The sequence below is a fragment of the Canis aureus genome, chromosome 12, assembly GCF_053574225.1.
Source record: "Canis aureus isolate CA01 chromosome 12, VMU_Caureus_v.1.0, whole genome shotgun sequence".
NCBI classification, from domain to species: domain Eukaryota; kingdom Metazoa; phylum Chordata; class Mammalia; order Carnivora; family Canidae; genus Canis; species Canis aureus.
The window spans coordinates 46,489,862-46,511,701 of NC_135622.1; the positions used below are offsets into that span (position 1 = coordinate 46,489,862).

Here is a 21,840-nt window from a genome sequence, read left to right on the forward strand (position 1 = left end):
GACTGTAGGAGCAGCCTGGGGGTGCGCGCGGGCGGGGGGAGGGCACCGGCCATTACCCCACTGCGATCTCCCTAAACCCCTGGTCGCCGTCCCGCGTAGTTCTCCAGCACTCACAGGTAGATGCCCACCTTCAAGGCAAAGAACAGAGCCCTGAGGATACCAATTTAATTAAAGCAGAATCGCTGTCGTCAAAGAATGAAATTTTGTGACGGGCGGGGACGGGGAGAGTTAGTTACAGCGTGGAGTGATTCGTGCTGTGGGATGAATGAATAAATTATACCTTGAGCTCCTCTTCCACGCTAGACCCTTCACCTCCACCCAAAAGAGTTCCAGGAATCTAGAAAAACATCTTTGGAGGAGATGACATTTGCTTGAAGAATGAATGGAACTTTATTTTTTCCCCTCTCTTTTTCTCTCATCTTTCCCTGCATTGTTCTAAAGATCGACGTGAAAGCATGGTTCTGACCAGTGGCACTGGAATATAGGCACGAGGAGAAAAGCCTGAGCAAAGGCACCCAGAGTGGACCCTAGAAATGTTCTTCTTCCACCCCCACCCCCAAGGCTCCCAGGTGGTTAGGTCAGACTTGAGGATATCAGCATCACTGAAGGAGCACTGGCTGTTTTGTTCAAGAAAGATGATGGCCAACTGTACTATGAGGGTCAGCATCCGAAATTCCCCATGGACTGCTTCACGGCGTGGCCCAGAGTCTCCCAGGTATGCAGCTAGTCTAAAATCTAGTGATGCACTGGGTCCTTCCTTGGACTATGGTCCATGGGGAGGCACTCTTGGGGAAAGTGTAGGACAGGGGTTTGTAACTCGGATAGGTCCATGGAGCAGCTTCAGTTGAATGCACAATATTTAGGATAGGGATAAGTACATTTTTCGGGGGGGGGGGATTTTTATCACATTTTAAAGAAGTGATACCATCCTACCTCCTGACCCCCTTCCCCGCCCGCCCCCCCCCCCCGAAGAAAAGTTAAGAAACCGTGTAGACTCTAGGAATCCTGTACTCTTTCTTAGACTCAGAAAATCGAGGAGAAGTGGGGGAAGGCTCTCCCCTTCAGGGAGGGCGAATGTGTGGCTGGTTTACTGTAGATGGAGTTTCACAGAAACTACTACTCCCAGAGATCCATGCAGCGAAGCCCGAGCTTATTGGTCAAAGGGAAGGACCCTCCCCTAACGTGGCACAAGTAAGAGCCAATAGACAGAGGGCATTGTGGGACTTGCCCGGCTACCGCTGTCCTATCAGGAGCCTGGGGGCCGGTGCTTCCGGTATTCGCTCCGGGCTCGGGATCCCGCGGCACCCGGGAGTCTTATTTTCTGTGGGCAGTAATCCCGAAGGTATTTTGTCTCCGCAGCTGCCCAGCTTAGCTGGTGTCGGGAGGCTGAGGGTGGGCCCGGAGGGAGGTGGAGGGGCCGGCGCTTGCTGGGGAGTGGGCTGGGCCCAGGTGTGCCGAGAGGATGGGGAGAAAGGGAGGAGGAGGCGCGCGGGGGGCCCGGGCGGCGGACCGCGAGGGGGGAGGGGCTGAGGGTTTGAATGTGTTCCACGTGACTCGCTAGTGACACTTCTGGGACTATGTCCCGGGGCAGCCACCCGGGGTGAAGAACGTGCTTTATGCATAAAGAGCCTTATCACAGCGTCACGTACTAGAAGGTAAAGTTGGCTTTAAAGCCTCAGAACCAGGTGTCTCCACAGTGAGGAAAAAGTATGCGCCTTCGCGGAGTGAATATGATTAAGTGGCTTCTAAAAATATTTATAGAATTTAAATGGCATGGGAAAACGCTAATATATAAGTGGAAAAAATCGTGATGTGAGATTGGACAGTATGGTTGGAAAATGTAATCATTTTCCATAGGAAAAAAGTCCCAGAGGGATTTTTTTTTTTTTTTTTTGGCCGTTGGATGAATATGCTTTTTTAAGGAATTTACCTTTTTGCCTTTCTCCTGTGTTGACTAAAAAGAAAAAAAGTGTAAAGCACTTGAAATTATTTTATAGTGGGAACACAATAAACAGAAAAACAAGTTGGAGGTTGTGTAACTCTGTTTAAACCTACTGGAGGGGGACCCCTGGGTGGCTCAGCGGTTAGCGCTGCCTTTGGCCCAGGGCGTGATCCTGGGGTCCCGGGGTCGAATCCGGCATCGGGCTCCCTGCATGGAGCCTGCTTCTCCCTCTGCCTGAATATGAACAAACAAACAAACAAATAAGTCTTAAAAAAAAAAAAAAAAAAAAAAAAAAACCTACTGGAAGTGGTCCAGTTCGCCTAAGCGCCTTGATTCTCACCTGAGTTGTCTTGAAAACAAGAATTAAATGGCCATAGGCTGAGTACCAGGTCCTGGTTCTGGCCTTCTCTTCCCTGAAGTAATAAAACAGTGAACTTTTCTTTCCCTAAAACTCCCTGAAATCTTATAGTCACAAGGATACAGTTAGCATCAGGGAGAATTTAAATATTTTTTAATATACAGAATAATTGGGGAACGTCTGAAGGCTATTTCAACTTTTGTTCTCTTGGCTCTGATCTTTCACAGCCAGGGTGTCCACTGCTTTGGTTTTAATTACCTACATTATGACAGTGACTTCCAAACCCTTAACCTCTGACTGCCTAAGGTACATTGCTACCCTATAGACATCTTAGATGAAGCAGATCTTTTTTTTTTTTTTAGATTTTTACTTATTTATTCATGAGAGACACACAGAGAGAGAGAGAGGCAGAGACACAGGCAGAGGGAGAAGCAGGCTCCATGCAGGGAGCCTGACGTGGGACTCAATCCCGGGTCTTCAGAATCAGGCCCTGGGCCAAAGGCAGGCACTAAACCACTGAGCCACCAGGGCTGCCCACATGAAGCAGATCTAATACAAAATTTATCACACTGCACACCCTGAAGCACACTCTGCCCTATATATCTCTGATTACCTTTGAAGCACACTCTGCCCTATATATCTCTGATTAATGGTTCGACAATTTTTTAAAGATTTTATTTATTTATTCATGAGAGAGAGGCAGAGACATAGGCAGAGGGAGAAGCAGGCTCCTTATGGGGAAACTGATGCGAGACTGGATCCCAGCCCCCCGGGATCATGACCTGAGCCAAAGGCAGACTTTCAACCACTGAGCCACCCAAATGTCCCTCAACAATTTCACATCTCCTTTCTTCCTCACCACTCTTATCTTACCTGATACCATTATCTGTCCCATTTGCCTTAGAAATATCTCTTGAATCAGGCCCTCTTTCTCTACTGAAGTAGCTACAAACTTGGCTCACTGTGACATTCAAACTATCTCATGCCCCTATTAAACTTATCAGCCTTCTTCTTTCTCAGGTCCATCCTGCACATTATCACATGAATGTATGGTAGTTCTTCCAAATTCCTCAGCGGCCCCTTTATGCTCAGGGAAACAAGGTTGGAAAGGTATGTTGATCTCAAAAAATAGAAGGCCTGAAATACCTTGCTAAGACATTTTGAAGGAACTTTTTTTATATATATGTAGACTGTAGAGATAGTATTTAGCAGAAGAACAAATTGACCATAGCTGTAATTTTTTTTTTTAGATGATTCTGCCCTGGGGCACCTGGATAGCACAGTCATTTCAGCCTCTGACTCTTGATTTGAGCTCAGTCATGATCTCATGGGTCATTGGATCAAGCCCCCTCCCTCAGGGGACCCCCCCCCCCCCCGCACTCAGTGAGGAGTCTGCTTGAAAATTCTCTCCCTCTACCCCTACCCCCCATCTCGTGCACATGCAAACACATACACTCTCCCTCTCAAATAAATAAATCTAAAGAACACAAAGATTTTGCCCAATCACATAGAGCATCCAGGCTCTGTGGGAAAAATGAGACTGGTGTCCAGAGGACCTCTCCTTGACCTACCCTACTTAAAAGGGAGAGATGATCAAGACCTGAACTAGCAGTAGAGTACAAAGGTTTGGAACTGAGTTTTGTAATTTTTGTTAGTTTTTTGAGAAAATATGCCAAATTCTTCTTGTTACTGAGGATGAAAATACTAAAATTGATTCTTCTAAAAATCTCAGTAATGTTATTATATTTGTTTTTCTCTTATTTACAAATCCTTACCCTATGCTACCCCTGGCCTTATATACCCTCAGTAATATTAGACTGACTTGGGTGGCCTAAAACATATCATATAAATTGCCTTTGATATAATTGGCCCATTAGGAATTTTCTCTGCCTGGGAAAATGTATCATGCATTATTTATCAATAAAAGTCTTTTAAAAGTGCATAAGTAGATATTAGAGGAAAACATATATTATCTTATATAAGACCAGTGAGTTAGAGATGGCAGTTTTCTTCATTAGTAATGACAGGTGACTTATTTCTCCATTTACCAAGCCAGCACAGACCCACTTAATCTGACATCATGTGTGGAAGCATAATAGACCATTCCTTCTTAGTAAAAGGTTCTACAAGCTAGGACAAGGCTAGCAAAGACTATGAGAAATAAGCTGCAGATAAGTTAAAAGCCAATCACCGGGCAGTTTGGTAGAGAACACATTTTTTTTTTTTAATGTTTCTTTATTTGAGAGAAAGAGCATAAGTGGGAGCAGAGGGAGAGAGAATCTCAAGCAGACTCCTCATTGTGTGCAGAGCCTGACAGGCTTGATCCCAGGACCCTGAGATCACCACTTGAGCCGAAACCAAGAGTCAGACGCTTAACCAACTACCACCCAGGTGCCCAGTAGGGAATACATTTCTGTGGATTTAGAGACTTCTCAACAGCGACCTCTCAAGTTCTGTCTTTGACACGTACATACTACTCAGTAAAGAATGGTTTAAAAATGTCCATTGGGTTCTGTGGCATAGATGGCACTGGTGACTTGGTGAAAGCTATTTCAAAAAGGTGATAATAGAGTCAATTTGGAGTGGGTTAAGAAGAGAATGGTGAGGAGGTGCCTGGCTGGTTTAGTCAGTGGAGTCTTCGACTCTTGATCTCTGGGTCATGAGTTCAAGCCTCACCTTGGGTGTAGAGATTACTTTTTAAAAAGTGGCGTGGGCAGCCCAGGTGGCTCAGCGGTTTAGCACCACCTTCAGCCCAGGGTGTGATCCTGGAGACCCGGGATCAAGTCCCGTGTAGGGCTCCCTGCATGGAGCCTGCTTCTCCTGCTGCCTGGGTCTCTGCCTCTCTCTCTCTCTCTCGAATAAATAAAATCTTTAAAAAAAAGTGGTGAAAGAATGGATACTGCAAGTTCAGACAATTCTTTGTTTACTAGTAAGATTAAACATCACTATAAATATGTTTATTGATGGGAATCCCTGTGTGGCTTAGCGGTTTAGTGCCTGCCTTCAGCCCAGGGCATGATCCTGGAGTCCCAGGATTGAGTCCCGCATCGGGCTCCCTGCATGGAGCTTGCTTCTCCCTCTGCCTATGTCTCTGCCTCTCTCTCTCTCTCTGTCTCTCATGAATAAATAAATAGAAACTTTAAAAATAAATAAATATTCCTTTCAATCACAAAAAGGCCATTTGAATACATGTTTATTATAAAACTTTTTTTTTTTCAAAAAATACAGAAAAAGAGAGTCCCATTTTAGCTCTTACAACACCCCCACTCCATTTTAATTACCAATATTGAACACTTTCGGTGTGAATCATTCCTGATTTTTGTCTGCATCTTTATGTAAATATATACAAGTACCCATGTTTAGGGTTTTTTTTCCCTCTAAAGAAAGAATATAGATGAAAAAAACTATTTGAAAACTTTAAAAAGGAGATCCTTTTTTTTGTTTGTTTAAAAATTTTATTTATTTGACAGAGAGAGTGAGTGAGAGAGAGACCACAGACCTGGGAGAGGGGCAGAGGGAGAGGGAGAAGTCGACTCCACCCTGAGCGGGGAGCCTGATGTGGGGCTCAATCCATGACCCCAGGATCATGACCTGAGCAGAAAGCAGACGCTTAACTGACTGAACCACCCAGGAGCCCCAAAAGGAGATGCTTTTAAGACATCTTGGATCCTGGACTGCAATAAAAATGTGATCAGTCTGTCAAATAACATGATGTGTTTTGGAATTAGATTTTTGAATTTTATAAGATTTTAATCTTTACATACATTTATGGTATTATATATAATTGTTACATAATCTATTTACATTTTCTTTTTTTTTTTTTTTAAAGATTTTATTTATTTATGAGAGACAAAGAGAGAGGCAGAGGGAGAAGCAGGCTCCATGCAGGGAGCCTGACGTGGGACTCGATCCCGGGTCTCCAGGATCACGCCCTGGGCTGAAGGTAGGCTCTAAACCACTGAGCCACCCAGGGATCCCTCATAATCTATTTACAAAAAGGATTTGTGGTACCCATCTAATGTATTGATAGACTCCATGATGAATTGATTCATTTCAGGCTTTCAGTGCATCTGGCATTTTTTTTTTTTTTAAGATTTATTTATTTATTCAGAGAGAGAGAGGCAGAGACACAGGCTCCATGCAGGAAGCCTGACGTGGGACTTGATCCTGGGTCTCCAGGATCACACCTTGGGCTGCAGGCGGTGCTAAACCGCTGCGCCACTGGGGCTGCCCAATCTTGCATGTTTTATTGGCTCTCCCTAATTCATCATAGCATCATAGCATCATAGCAGGGCTACACCCAAAAATTGTGATTACATTAACTTACAGACACAGGATTAGTAGTAGAGTGCACATTTTTTGTTTACTTGATTCCTGTCACTGTCTTGAAACTTTGAACCGAGAACTGCTATCATAGGCATTGCGATTATTTTCCCTAAATTACTGATTTCTACTATCCTGTTTGTGATCAGGGAAGTTTGAACTAGAGGTGCCCAATAAATGTATTTGAGCTGCAGAAATGGCCAAGTGTAAAAACTAGTATTCTACAGAGGCAATCATAAAATGAACCTGTGAGACAAAAGAAAAATCTGGAATTTCATTCCTATTATTAAAGACTTATTATTAAAACATTATAGCCATTACATTTCAAAGGTTTGACCTTATTTTACAGGAAAAATAATTTCTCAGGAATGCTGGTTCCTGGGTTGTATTTGTGCTCACCATGCAACACAATTTTATTTATTTGTTTTTAAATATTTTATTTATTTATTCATGAGAGATACAGAGAGAGAGAGAGGCAGAGACACAGGCAGAGGGACAGGCAGGCCCCATGCCCAACATGGGACTCGATCCTGGGTCTCCAGGGTCAGGCCCTGGGCCGAAGGCAGGCACCAAACCGCTGAGCAACCCAGGTGTCCACAACACAATTTTAATGCTAAAAAACCATCTCCTTTCAGCTGGGATTGTGGAGGTGCAAGATATTTTGGGTACCTCATTTTTATTTAACACTTTTTTCCTTCGTTCTCTTTTTCATTATGTCTGGACAGAAAAATGATTCATCAGGAATTTTGGAGATTTTTTTACCTCATGAAAACTTGTGACAAGTTCACTGTCTGCCTTTAATTCCTTCTCAGAACTGGTGAATATTCCCACTTAGGGTGTTTTCTTAAAAGACCCATGGCTAAATAAATTTAAAAACTAAAAGTTAGAAGCACCTGGCCGGGTCAGTTGGTGGAGCATGTGACTCTTCATCTTGGGGTTGTGAGTTCAAGCCCCTTGTTGGTTGTAGAGATTACTTGTTAAAAAAATCTTAAAAAAAAAAAAAAACCCTAAAAGTTAAACACAGTTTTTAACATTTTTTGTTTAATGAATACCAATATAATGAATGAGTTTACAAATATTAGAATTAGAATTAATTTCTATTACTGTGCTTTATATTTTTATTTAAATTTCATAACATTGGGCAGCCCCGGTGGCTCAGCAGTTTAGCGCTGCCTTCAGCCCAGGGCCTGATTCTGGAGACCCGGGATCAAGTCCCACGTCAGGCTCCTTGCATGGAGCCTGCTTCTCCCTCTGCCTGTGTCTCTGATTCTCTGTCTTGCTCTCTCTGTGTCTCTCATGAATAAATAAATAAAAATAAAATCTTTTTTAAATTTTTCATAAGTGTTGGGGCAACTAGGCGAGTCAGTTGGTTGAGTGTCTAATTGGAGATTTCAGCTCAGGTCATGATCTTATGGGTCATGGGATGGAGCCCTGCATTGGGCTCTGTGCCCAGCAGGGAGTCTGCTTGAGATTCTCTTTCCCTCTCTCTCTGCCCCCATCCCCTCTCTCTCTCTCTCTCTCTCTTTTTTTTTTTTTTTTTGTAGTTTTATGGTTGTATTAACACAAATATGACATGCACATAAGCTGTCTGTCTATTCATTTTCTTCCCCACGCAGCCTGGCATTGGGATTGGTGAATCTGATGGCCAGCTGGGCTGTCCTTTCCACAATAACTTTATGGTTCTTGGAGGATACATTGTAAGCAATCTCTGCATAATAAGATTTGTTGCCTATCAGCAGCACTTCAAGCTCCTTGACATTGTGGACTAGGAACTTCCAGAAGCCACTGGGCAGCTTGTGCTTTGTTTTCTTGTTGCTCCCATAACCAATGTTGGGCATCAAGATCTGGCCCTTGAATCTTCCACATACCCTGTTGTCAGTGCCTCTGGGTTTCCGCCAGTTGCGCTTAATTTTGATATATCTGTCTGACTGGTGCCGGATGAACTTCTTGATCCTCTTTTTAATGATCTTGGGCTGTACCAGAGGTCTGAGGATAGCCATGAGGCCTTCAAGAAAGAGACAGAGATGGTGTCAAGCAGTCCCAGCAATAGATGGCTGCCACCTCTGCAGGCAGCGGTGAGGAAAAGAGCCCCATCCTTTATAAATAAATAAATCTAAAAGAATAAATTTCATAAACATCTTTTGGTCAAAAAAATATAATGTTTTTCTTTAAGTTATCTAGCTAATGTACTCTTTGTTAACGACTATGTGAAAGTTCTTAATTGTTTTTGTCTAAAAATCAGTCTTGCACATTTATTGTTGCAACATTTTATTCCTGCAGCCAATATTTTATATATATATATATTTAAAAATATATATATATATATATAAACTCACTGATAGAATTTTGAAATAGGATTTACCTGAGGCGATTTTTTTTTTGCCTTTTAGATAAAGATTGCTTGTCATGTTTATCTATATTTGAAAATGAATACTCATCTTTGAGATAAGTTAGAATATCCAACTTATTCTCGTTACTGCCGTATTCTCATCTGACCTTATGTATCTTAGATATGTGTGAACTCACCATCCAGGGATGCTAGAAATGACGTTAGAGCTTAGGCTGTTCGGTTTTCCAAAGCCAACTTTTTTTTTTTTTAAGATTTTATTTACTTATTCATGAGAGACACAGAAAGAGAGGCAGAGACATCGGCAGAGGGAGAAGCAGGCTCCCTGCAAGGAGCCCAATGCGGGACTTGATCCCAGACCCTGGGATCACACGCTGAGTCAAAGGTAGACTTTCATCCACTGAGCCAGGAGTCCCTCCGAAGCCAACTTTTAGTGCATCTGAACTTGAAGCTCACTAAAGCAATGTAGACCAGGTTCTGTACATAAGGTGATTCAAGGAAAGATTTTCATACTGTGGCACTGATAGAGTCTCTGCATTATAATAATCACTAGAAATAAAGATCCCCCCCCCCCCCGGAACTACTCTAGGAAGAAACATTTCATTGTTACGAAATCCTACATTAGTTTTATAAAATGTTGAAATTATATCATACAAATATATGATTTATTAACATTATTTTTTTAAAAATTTAGGGATGCCTGAGTGGCTCAGCAGTTGAGCATCTGCCTTTGGCTCAGGGAGTGATCCCAGAGTCCTAGGATCGAGTCCTGCATCAGGCTTCCTGCATAGAGCCTGCTTCTCCTCTATGTCTCTATCTCTCATGAATAAAATCTTTTAAATTTTTTTTTAATTTTAAACACTTTTAAAAGATTTAATTTATTTATCAGAGAGTGAACAAGAGTGAGAGAGAGAGAGAGCACGAGCTGGAGTAGGGGCAGAAGGAGAGGGAGAAGGCCCTCCGCTGAGCAGGGAGCCCCATATGGGGGCTTGATTCTGAGACTCCAGGATCAGGACCTGAATCCAAGGCAGCTGCTTAAGGGGCTGGGCCACCCAGGCACCCCTATTAACATAGTTTGATTGTTTGTCCTCATGGTTTAAATGACAGTATGAGTTCTTTAAGACCTGGGAACTTGTCCTAATATGTATGGTTGGTTAACCTTTTTCTTTTTTTAAATCATACAGAAAATGAGAAATGCTGGTGTATGTCTGTATTAGGACTCTGTGGCCCAGTAGGGGAGGGAAATAGCTCTTAATATATATCCCCCATTGTTTTGATTGTTAGGAAGAGGCTGGATTATTTAACAGACTTGGAAAGAACGTCCAATGCAGTACAAAGAGATTTACTGACAGTATCATAAGAGCCTAAAGCAACAAACAAAACTGATGACAACACAACCCCTGGTGATACCATGACCCAATTGGAAACTCCTTTTATGATGTAGTGAATACAGAGCAATCCATCTGAAAGTACTTGCCAGCACTTATGAAATGCGCTAGGAACTGACAGGCAAAGAAGCTTAGTTCCTACTCTCAAGGCCTTTGTGTGTGAGTTGTGAATTGAGAGCTAGGACATGAAAGAAGGACTGATGATCACAAGTAATAAACTGAAGATGTCACAGGAGTGCTTTGGACTGTAAGGGCTATAGGAATTAGGAGGAAAGGGCAGCCCCCGTGGCGTAGCGGTTTAGCGCCGCCTGCAGCCCAGGACGTGATCCTGGAGACCCTGGATTGAGTCCCACGTCAGGCTCTCTGTATGGAGCCTGCTTCTCCCTCTGCCTGTGTCTCTGCCTCTCTCTCTCTCTCTGTCTGTCTCTATGAATAAATAAATAAAATCTTTAAAAAAAAAAAAAGGAATTAGGAGGAAAGTATCACCTTTGTAGGATGATTCAGGAAGACTTCTCGGAGGACGTGGTATTTAAGCCGGGCCTTCAATTCACCTGTCATTTATTACATGTTTTGAATGGGCCAGGCATTGTAACTATGAAGATGAATAAATAGAAGACCTGGGGGGTAAGTATGTCCACACTTGGGGTTTGAATGCCCAGCCGAAGAGTTCAGATGTGATCCTGTCAGCCAGTGCTGTCCATCAGAACTTTCTTAACTGATGGAAATGTTCCGTCCTGCCTTGTCCAATATGAGAGCCACTAAGCCACATGTGACTTTCAACCACTTCAAAAAAGGGCTAGTGTGACTGAGAAGCTGGATTTTTTAAAATTTTTAATTAAATTTACAAAGCATACATGGTTAGTAGCTACTTTATTGAACAGCACAGCTCCAGGCAGTGGATAACATCTGTCGATTTTTAAGCTGATAAATGATATTCCTAAAAGGACCTTTTAAGGTTGGTCTTGCACAGATGGACTAGAGAAAGACAAGTTGGGGAACCACACTAGAGGAGATTTTTGCAGTCATCTGGGCTCGAGGTGACAGTGATGTGATTCAGGATGGTGCTGGTAGGAATGACAAGGACTGGATTCCCAAAGAGTTCTAAGAACTAATAGGACTTGGTGACTAACTGAGAGTACAGGAGATGAGTTTTTAGCCTGAGTGAATATGAGAACGGTGATATCCATTAAGGAGCTGCTGTTGATGGGGATCCCGGGGTGGCTCAGCGGTTTAGTGCCTGCCCCTTCGGCCCAGGGCCTGATCCTGGAGACCCGGGATCGAGTCCCACATCAGGCTCCCTGCATGGAGCCTGCTTCTCCCTCTGCCTGTGTCTCTGCCTCTTTCTCTCTCTCTCTCTCTCTCTGTGTGTGTGTGTGTCTCTCATAAATAAAATCTTAAAAAAAAAAAAAAAAGGAACTGCTGTTGAGAACAAAAAAGCCTTTTTTTTTTTTTTTTTTTTAATGCACATCCAGTTTGAAGTCAATGTGGGCAGGGCTAATATCAGCCATCATGTGAAGCCTAACAAATCTTTGAATAGCATTGCAGCTCAGCAAAGGAGCCAGGAGAAGAGTGCAGATGTGGGACACCTGGGTGGCTCAGCGGTTGAGCATCCGCCTTCAACTCAGGTCATGATCCTGGGGTCCTGAGATTGAGTCCCGCATTAGGCTCCTTGCACAGGGAGCTTTCGTCTCCCTCTGCCTGTGTCTCTGCCTCTCTCTGTCTCTCATGAATAAATAAATAAAATCTTTAAAAAGAAAAAGCCATCTTGAAGGGAGTTAAGGAAATAAGTACCAATAAAATCAGGGATGTAAATATCAATTAATGTGATTTGGCAGTGAAAGAACAGAAATTGGATGGTGAAAGAGGTCTTTCTCGGGTTTTGTTTGTTTGTTTTTAGAGCGAGCGAGAAAGGGAGAGCATGAGTGAAGTAGGGGCAGAGGATAAAGGAGAGAGAGAATCCTCATACACACTCCCCAGTGAGTGTGGAGCCCAGTGTGGGGCTCGATCTCACAACCCTGAGATTGTGACCTGAGCTAAAATCAAGAGTTGGATGCTTAACCAACTGAACCACGCAGGCACCCCTCAATTTTTTATTTTGAAAACTTTTTTAGATTTAAAGTACTGTCAATACAGGGATCTCCGGGTGGCTCAGTGGTTTAGTGCCTGCCTTCTGCCCAGGGCATGATCCTGGAGTCCTGGGATCGAGTCCCACATCGGGCTCCCTGCATGGAGCCTGCTTCTCCCTGTGCCGGCTTCTTCCTGTGCCTGTGTCTCTGCCTGTCTCTCTCTATGTCTTTCATGAATAAATAAATAAAATCTTTAAAAAATAAAAATAAGGTACCATGAATACCAATATAGCCTCAATCTAGATTCAAGAATTATTAACATTTTGCTACATCTATTTGATCTTTCTGCATTTCTATATAAAATGTATGGAGTTTGGTGTTTTTGTTTTTTTGCAAAACCAATTGAAAGCAAATTGTAGGCATCATCTCATTTTACCCCAAATGCTTAAGCATCATATTTAAATGGTAAGGACCTTCTCCTTCATAACCGCAATACCATGGTCACACTTAAGAAAATGAATAACTCTACTATATCTTCTAATATCCATTGCATATTCATATTTCTCTAATTATAAAAATATCAGGGATCCCTGGGTGGCTCAATGGTTTGGCGCCTGCCTTTGGCCCAGGGTGTGATCCTGAAGTCCTGGGATCAAGTCCCACGTTGCATTCCCTGCATGGAGCCTGCTTCTCCCTCTGCCTGTGTCTCTGCTTCTCTCTCCCTCTCCCTCTCTCTCTTTCTGTCTCTCGTGAATAAAATATTTAAAAAAAAATAATTATAAAAATAACTATTTTTTATAGAAAATGTTATTTCCTCAATTCAAGAACCAATTAAAGTTTACAAATTGTGTTTGCTTGTTATGGCTCAGTAGTGTCTTTTAACCTGTCACATTCCTTTGTCCTTTTATCTCCTTGAAACATTGACCTGTGAAAGGCCTAAGCCAATTTGTCTTGTAAAATGTCCTATGTTTTGGATTTGTCTGATTATATTCTCCCACTAAAACTTTCCTTTTTACTGATTTCAGACAACCTGTATCCAAAAGGATGGAGTTGGGAGAAGGAAGACTTCTCAGGACAGGGATGAATGCATTGTACCAGGCAGTACACCCAGTTCATGGCCTGGTCTGGACTGACGGGAATCAGGTAGTCCTAACTGATTTACAGCTTCACAGTGGAGAGGCCAGGTTTGGGGACTCCAAGGTCATCGGACAGTTTGAACATGTATATGGGGTGTCCTGGGCCCCGCCTGGTGTAGCTGACATGGCTGCTCTGCTCGCTGTCCAGCACAAGAATCATGTCATTGTGTGGCAGCTGTGTCCCAGCACTACCGAGACGATCAAATGGGTGATGTCTTGGATCTGTGAGATTAGACAGTCACTCCCTGTCCTTCCCCAGGGCTGTGTGTGGCATCCAAAGAGTGCTGTCCTGGCTGTGTTGACTGCACAGGATGTGTCAGTCTTCCCAAGTGTTCACTGTGACTGCTCCAGGGTGAAAGTGGACATTGACACCCAGGGCCTCATTCACTGTGCCTGTTGGACCCAGGATGGCCGGAGGCTGGTGGTGGCATCTGGTAGCAGCCTGCATTCCTATATTTGGGACAGTGCTCAGAAGACTCTCCACAGGTGCTCCTTCCATCCGGTGTTTGATGTGGACAGCCATGTGCGCTCCCTTAGTGCCACTGTGAACTCACAGGTTGCTATAGCCACTGAGCTTCCACTAGATAAGATTTGTGGCTTAAATGCATCCGAAACCTTTGCCATTCCACCTGGTGGTGAAGACACTCATTTGTGTACTTCACCAATTACTGAGGAAGTACCCATTGGGGATGAGGGAGCAGTTGCTTCTGAAACAAATTTTGAAACATCAGTGTCTCCTGTTTCTTCCTCTTCAGATCCTCTGGATCTAACTCATATACATTTCAATACAGCTACGTCTGAGAGTAGTTCTCTTATTTGCCTAAGAAAAAAGGACTTCTTGACAGGAACTGGCCTGGATTCTTCACATTTGGTCCTTGTGACCTTTGAGAAAGAGGTCACCCAGACCAAAAAAGTCACCATTCCCGGCATTCTGGCTCCTGATCTAATAGCTTTTAATCTTAAAGCACAGGTGGTGGCGGTGGCTTCCAATACTTACAATATAATTTTTATCTATTCTGTCATTCCATCGTTCACACCAAACATCCAGCAAATTCAATTAGAGAGAAATGAAAAGCCAAAAGGTTTATGTTTCCTGACAGATAAGTTATTATTAATTTTGGTAGGAAGACAAAAATCCACTGATTCAGCATTTCTTCCTTCTTCAAAGACTGATCAGTATACCATTCATTTGATTGTTAGAGAAGTAACATTGGAAGAAGAACTTCCAGTCACATCGAGTGAAAACCGGAGTGGATACTCTACTTTCAGCACTCTGTTAAATAAAACAGACAGAAAAAAACTAATTGAAAGTCTTTCCCCAGATTTTTGTTACCAAAACAGAGGGCTCTTAACAGCTAAAGGCAGCAGGCAAAGTGGAAAGCCTGAAAGAACCCTTATTAAAGAAATCAAAAGTCCTCCAACCAGTGTCTGTGATGGCTTCATCACTCTTAAAACTCTAGATGCTGAGCCTGTTAACGGCTCAGTATCACTGCCCAGATCCAGGAGCACACCCAACCACACCCTAAGTCCAGAACCTCCTAATTTGCTTCCAAGAAAGAACTTACCAAGGGAAAAGGAAATTTACCAGCTGTCTAAGGAAATGGAAATTTTATCTAGGACCCTGACTGAAGTACAGCGATGTCTTTCTGAACTCACAGATGCTCTACATCGTGAGAAGTCCTCTCCTGTGTATCCGCCCTCTCAGGATCTGCCCTATGTGCACATCACTTATCAGGTAACTTCTTTGAGGAGCTACCACTGTACGTAAAAGTTCCTGCAGCCAGTGGGTACTGGTAAGAAAAATTCATTGATGAGGAAGATGGTGTTCTAGCTGAACTTCACTGAACTGGGCATGTTACATTACAGGCAAGTTGTTATACCTCTCTGGGTTGGTTGGCTGCCAACCAGATGGGCACACATGCCAGCATACACTGTGATTATATCACATGCGTGGTATAAAATATGAATGAGTGTACTCATCCTGGCAATTTATATTTAGAAAAAAAAGAATTTTCCTTATGTGGTATTTCACTGTGGGAAACTTTTCCTTATGCAGAGAGAAAGGTTAGGTTGATTTTAAAAAGTTTAATGCATCTGCAAACATACAGTATTACACAAATGGGATTATATCTTATCTGTTTTTATCATAAACATTTTTTCTTTCCCATTGAACTTGGCCCTGCCCCCCACCATAATCCGCTTTAACCCACGGCTTAATGTGGCTCCCTCCACTATTTTAGGTCATACTCATATAATCTTACACACTTCTTTATATACATAGGTCTATAGATGTGGGAGAGGTTGTCATTGTTGTACAAAACAGGGTCCTAGGGTACATTCTTGGTGCTGAGAGTGCACTGTTGATGTAGCTGGTCCCGTGTTGGTGGATATTCACATTGCCTTTGGCTTCTTCACTTTTGTGTCTTCAGTCACTCCAAGTCGTGCTGTAGTAGTACTCTTCTGTGTATCTATTTGTACTCCTACTTTTATTTCTGTTGGGTTGGTTCCCAGAAGTGGAAGTGCTAATTTGAAGAGTATATATATGTTTCTACTTTTAACAGAGCTACCAGATTGCCTCTCAGAGATTTTGTACTTAATGTATCCTCACATACCCATCCTCAACCTATGGGACTGTCCTTTCCCTCAAATCCTCATCAGTCTGATAAGTGTGAAGTGCTTTTCACTTTTATTCCTTTGTATTTCCTTTACTATTAGTGAATTTGAGTATGTCTTCATGGTGTTTGGCTAATTAAGGATTAATTGCCTATTGCTCATTTTTTTCCTATTGAGCTATCAGTTTATAAGAGGTTTTTTGTATATTATAGAAATTAATGTACATGTAATAGTCTAGATTCTCTTACTATTTTATTATATTAGTTTTTACATTGAAGTTTTTAATCTTTCATTAAATTTTGGTGTATGGCCCACTTTTATTTTCTGAGAGATAACCAGTTGTGCTGGCAGCATTATTAAAAGTCCATCTTTGGGACACCTGGCTGGCTCAGTATATGGAATACGCAGCTGTTGATCTCAGGATCTTGAGTTCAAGCCCTACATTGGGCATAGAGCTTACTTTCTTTCTTTTTATTTTTTTAAGATTTTATTTATTCATGAGAGACAGAGAATGAGAGGCAGAGACATAGTCAGAGGGAGAAGCAGGCTCCCCGCACAAGGAGCCTGATACGGTTTGTGATTCCAGATTCCAGGATCGAGTCCCACATTGGGCTCCCTGCGAGGAGCCTGCTTCTCCCTCTGCCTATGTCTCTGCCTCTCTCTCTCTCTGTGTCTCTCATGAATAAATAAATCTTTAAAAAAATAAAATAAAATAAATTCATCTTTAATCCCACTGAACTTGATCTACCACCACATTTGTCATCTATAAATTTATATACTGGGATCTAATTCTCTGGGTTCTCCATACTCTAACTACTATAATGCTGACCTCTTGTCTAGAATTTTACCAATATCACACTCATTTGATAACTGTGGACTTCTATATCTTCATTTTAAGATATTTGTAGAAAGTTGGTATCGAATCATTGATAAATAATATATAAACTCTTATTTAACAGTGATCAAGGGCAGCCCGGGTGGCTCAGCGGTTTAGCGCTGCCTTCAGTCCAGGGCCTGATCCTGGAGACCTAGGATCAAGTCCCATGTTGGGCTTCCTGCATGGACCCTGCTTCTCCCTCTGCCTGTGTCTCTGCCTCTCTCTCTCTCTCTCTGTGTGTCTCTCATGAATAAATAAATAAAATCTTAAAAAAAAAAAAGATGAAGAAGAGGTATTTTAGTTTTTTCTTAAAATTTACTAGTGTTTAATATATAGGTTTGTATTATTTTTTAAAATTATTTTTTACAGATTTTACTCATTTATTTGAGACAGAAAAAGAGAGAGAGAGCATGAGCGCGGGGGGCGGCGGGGAGGGAGAAAGACAGACTCCCTACTGAGCTGGGAGCCTGATGTAGTGCTCCATCCCAGAACCCAGAGATTATGACTTGAGCTGAAAGCAGACACTTAACCATCTGAGCCATCCCAGTGCCCTTTGGATGTGGTTTTTAAAGGAACCAAAAGTAGTTTAAAGCTGGATTAAAAATTTTTTTATTATGAAAAATCTCTAACATATATTTTTATTATGGAAAAATTATACACATAAATAAAGACTACATAATGAACTCCTTTTTATATCTGGCATCTGGATTTAACAGTTGTTAGCATTGAGATACCTGGGTGGCTCAATGGTTAAGTGTCTGCCTTTGGCTCAGGGCATGATCCTAGGGTTCTGGGATCGAGTCCTACATCAGGCTCCTCTAGAGAAGTCTGGTTCTCCCTCTGCCTATGTCTCTGCCTCTCTCTTTCTCTGTCTCTCATGAGTAGATAAATAAAATCTGTAAAGCAAAACAAAACAGTTGTTAGGATTTTGTCATAGTTGCTTTTTAAAAATTTCCTAAAATATTTTAAGTAGGAATGTCATGGTAATCTAACCCATAAATATTTTGTGATCTAATCCTTTTGTTGTATTAAATAATGTAGCCCAAAGCTCCTTATTTATAACTGGTCCAGTTATAGTGATAATATTTTTAAAAACTACTTATACATTCTATTCTTAAGAAATGTTAACTCTGTTGCTTCTGCAGTCAGTTTAACCACTTTTATTTTTATATTTGAAGAAATCTTATAATGTAGGTCCTGGTGTTGAAAAAAGAGCCATTCTCCTCTGCAATGGCAAACTAAGGCTCAGTACAGTCCAGCAGACTTTCGGCCTCTCTCTTATTGAAATGCTTCATGGTAGGTAGAATTGAGAAATTGGCTGTACCCCTCACCAACCTCCTTCTACCATCTATTTTGTAACTTTCACTGATAATGAAGATGAAGTATATGAACCATTCAGTGATTCACTAGGTAGTGAATTCTTGTTCATTGCCTACAGTATACCCACGTCTATTATAGGTGCCAAAAAAACATGGAAAATATGGGTTCTACCCTTAAGAAACTTAAAACTTAACAGCCTAGCTGGAAGACCTAAATGTACACATGAAAAAAAACAAAGCAATGTACAACAACTGTAAAGGAGTGACATAAAACCTCATATATACCTGTGGCACTAAACAAAGATCATAGCAGCATTGCAAAATATTTAAAGGAGTTGTCATTTTAATATACAACAATCACGGGAATGTGAAGAGCATCCCTAAATGCCAGTGGACTGAGCCATATGCCCCTTCCATCAGATACACAGCATGGTGGTTTTTCATGCCTCATTCTTCTATTGGTAGCCACCACATTGAACATGAAATCGGTTTCATTTTTTCCTCCCTTGAACATTGTAGCGCCAGCACTTTTCTGTTTTGACACAGGTGTTTGTGATGTGACTTAATAATTGTCATTTGTCCTGGGTGGGGTTAATATTCCATTCTGGGTGCACCATATTTTCTTTGACCTTTAAGTGGTTTCCAGTTTTCAGCATCATACATAGCACTAATAAAAATGTCTCTGGATGTTTTACAGGCTGTTTTTAAGCCACTGGTCCTAGGTTACCCCAGAACAAACCATTCAGGGTTTTCTGGACCATTCTTGTCTAGCAGTAGTCAGTTCAGCATGCTTAGATGTCTAGAGGTTGGCATGGATTTAAAGAATAAAGTTTCCTCCAGAGAGTAGCTATTTCCACCTTCACATAGTTTCTGGAGAAACTGCTAAAGAACGTGTAGATAGGGATACTCCACACAAACCCTAACACGTGTGTGCATAGCACTGAGTAATACATGCCTCTCTCCTGGTTAAAAATGGATGTCCTCTAGCTATGCCTACGTCATCATTACCCACTCCTGCCGTATAACCTCACCCTCTGTAGTACTGTCCTTCAGTCTCCCCATCCTCTTCTTGGTCTTATGATGATCAGTTCAATATTATCAACTACTCTATTCCTACCCTCAAAAAAATTTTTGTCTTATTTTTCTTTATAGAATAAGATGAGATACCCTAAATTGCCTATGTGTTTATTTTCCTTGCAGACTCACGCTGGATCCTTCTCTGTGCTGATAGCGAAGGCTTCATCCCATTAACTTTCACGGCCACTCAGGAAATAACCATCAGAGATGGCAGCACAAATGTCTTCACAGACTCTGTCTCAGAGTCTTAATCCTGCTCCTTCTCTTGAAGCCTTTAAAGACCTGACTGTCCAGAGTCCAGATGCCACTGGCTGACCTGCCCGTTGAAGCAGCACTGCCTGATACTTATTTGTGGAGTATTTGCTGCATACATAGCTTTTCAGATGAGGCCATTACAGACGAGGTCTCCTTTCCGCCAGGGACTCTCCTCAGCTGGGGTTGGCGCTGTCGCTCAGCGAGGAAGCACCTGCCACCGTTGGCTGTTTTTCCCTTTTCCCCACCCCGGGCTGAAGCTCACTGCTCTGGAGCAGAGCTCAGTCTTTGTTAGATGGCTCAAAAAGTGGTTGTTTATGTATTCGTGACTGTGTGATTTTGTCTAAGGGCAAAATTCCCAGAACAAAACAGTATTATGGTGCCATATGGATTGTGTTTTATGGTTTCTCTGAGGCTTTCTGTCCCTTGCCCAAAACTGTTAAAGCTGTCTTAGAAGCACTTAAAAGGTACTTCAGCATTGTTATAGATCATTTCCTTGGCTTAAAGATGATAATGAGAGGTACTGGAGAACATATGCTCCAACATATCCTCCTTACTCAAACCAGCAGGAATCAGCAGAGCTCAAAAGAAGACAAAAAAATTAAGTGGACTTCTGTCCCCAGAATAGGCAGTCGTTCTGATGTGGGCTGGACCTGCCAGGATCTAAACCTAACTCAACCAGCTTCCTTAAAAAATTCTGGCTAACCAAGGTCCAGATACTCCTAAAAAGTAGCCCCAGGCAAATTTCAGATGAACTATCAAGTGCTTTGACCCCTGTGGACCCTACTTGAGGATGTGCTTATGTTAACGGTACAACGCCAAGCTCTGGTGCAGTCTAGGGCATGATTACATGCTGTCACTACTCCTGATTTTCTCCCTAGAATGCCCGCCCCCCAGTTTTAGGATCATAAAAATGTCCTATTTTTGTCCAGTAGTTAGCTCCCTCAGTTAAATTGTCACTTTAATTTTGATGTTCTCAAGTCTTAGAGACCAGCATAGTCTGTGAGAGAACATAGTTCAGAGAATTGGAAATTTCACTCAATCTGAGGTAAGTCAAAAGTACCAACTTATTATAATTATGGGCAAAAGTGCCGAGTTAGTAAAGTGGAAAGAGCCCTGATTGCAACTTCAGATAGACATGCCATTTCTTGAACAGAATCATATATTTCAGTGACGGCATCATGACAAATTGATGAGTGTGTGGCTACTCAGGGTACATCTGCAGATAAATTGTTTCAGCCATTGAGGTTCCATTAGCACATATGCATCTTTTTGCCCCCTTTCCTTGAAAATTATCTGGAAAAAAAACAACTCCATACCCTTGGGGACTCCTGTCTGTCTGTTACCATTTATGAAGATGAAGCTGGAATAGGAAAGAAGTGAGGGCACATTTTGTGGTTCAGATGCATTAGGCAGCTGCTGGGATAATGGAAGTGGAGGCCGTTGGTCTGTAATCAGGTGCTTGAGAGCAGTGGCCGAGGACAGTCTTGAGGCCTGGTTCTGTCTGCAAAGGAAGTGTCTGGGCGAGATGAAAGACTATTATAAAGCCTGAGGGGCCTGGGGACCAGGCAGTAAGATCAGTGCGGGTGCCTCAAGGTACAGGTAATAGCCACCATTTCCCTGGTCAGTCCTGTGAATGAGTCAATAAAATCACTAATGGTTGTTGTGGCCGTTGTGAATGTTCTGATGTTATTTTCTCTGTGATTATGGCTCGTATAAAGACAATTTCTTGATTTTATGTTTGTGTACGTTGTCTCTGTATTTCTTCTGGTGGACAGTCTGGCACATAAATTAGGTATTTCTTTACAACAAATGTGATTCCATGACAACTCTCATACAAAAGACATTTCCTTGGCCTCTGCTATTATTATAGTCATTGGAGCTATAGAAGATAATCCAGTATTTGCTGGCTTTGGAAACAAGGACAGAAGAGCTATAATCTTTTAAGTATTGTTTAATGTTCTGTTGAGAATATTTTGCATAAGGAAAGACGTTATTTACAAATCTCATTTGGTACCCAAATTTTTCTGAATTTTGTATGGGTATATTATTTGATGCACACAATACATATAAAGGCTTAATTTATTTATATTTATATATTTTTAAAATATTTTATTTATTCATGAGAGACATAGGCAGAGG

General features: G+C 41.9%; 1 protein-coding gene, 1 long non-coding RNA gene and 1 pseudogene across 7 annotated transcripts; 1 reads left to right on the forward strand and 2 right to left on the reverse strand.

Moving 5' to 3' along the window:
• Positions 1-16: 16 nt before the first annotated feature.
• WDCP (WD repeat and coiled coil containing) lies at positions 17-21,436 on the forward strand. Of its 6 annotated transcripts, none has more exons than XM_077843953.1 (4): positions 20-715; positions 13,450-15,295; positions 18,229-18,346; positions 19,570-21,436. In XM_077843953.1, exons 1-4 carry the CDS (start codon positions 534-536, stop codon positions 19,695-19,697), a joined length of 2,274 nt encoding a protein of 757 aa, XP_077700079.1. In that variant the 5' UTR covers positions 20-533; the 3' UTR covers positions 19,698-21,436. The 6 variants fall into 6 exon arrangements, with proteins under 6 accessions (XP_077700082.1, XP_077700079.1, XP_077700083.1 ...); XM_077843957.1 differs by lacking the exon at positions 20-715 and adding an exon at positions 1,217-1,342; XM_077843954.1 differs by lacking the exon at positions 20-715 and adding an exon at positions 3,321-3,410.
• On the reverse strand, positions 56-1,145 carry LOC144281140 (uncharacterized). Its single transcript, XR_013349583.1, has 3 exons — positions 987-1,145; positions 281-474; positions 56-128 (listed from the first exon to the last, which is right to left on the reverse strand). It is a non-coding gene; the product is annotated as an uncharacterized LOC144281140 (long non-coding RNA).
• On the reverse strand, positions 8,216-8,659 carry LOC144324691 (large ribosomal subunit protein eL32 pseudogene; annotated as a pseudogene).
• Positions 21,437-21,840: the final 404 nt, after the last annotated feature.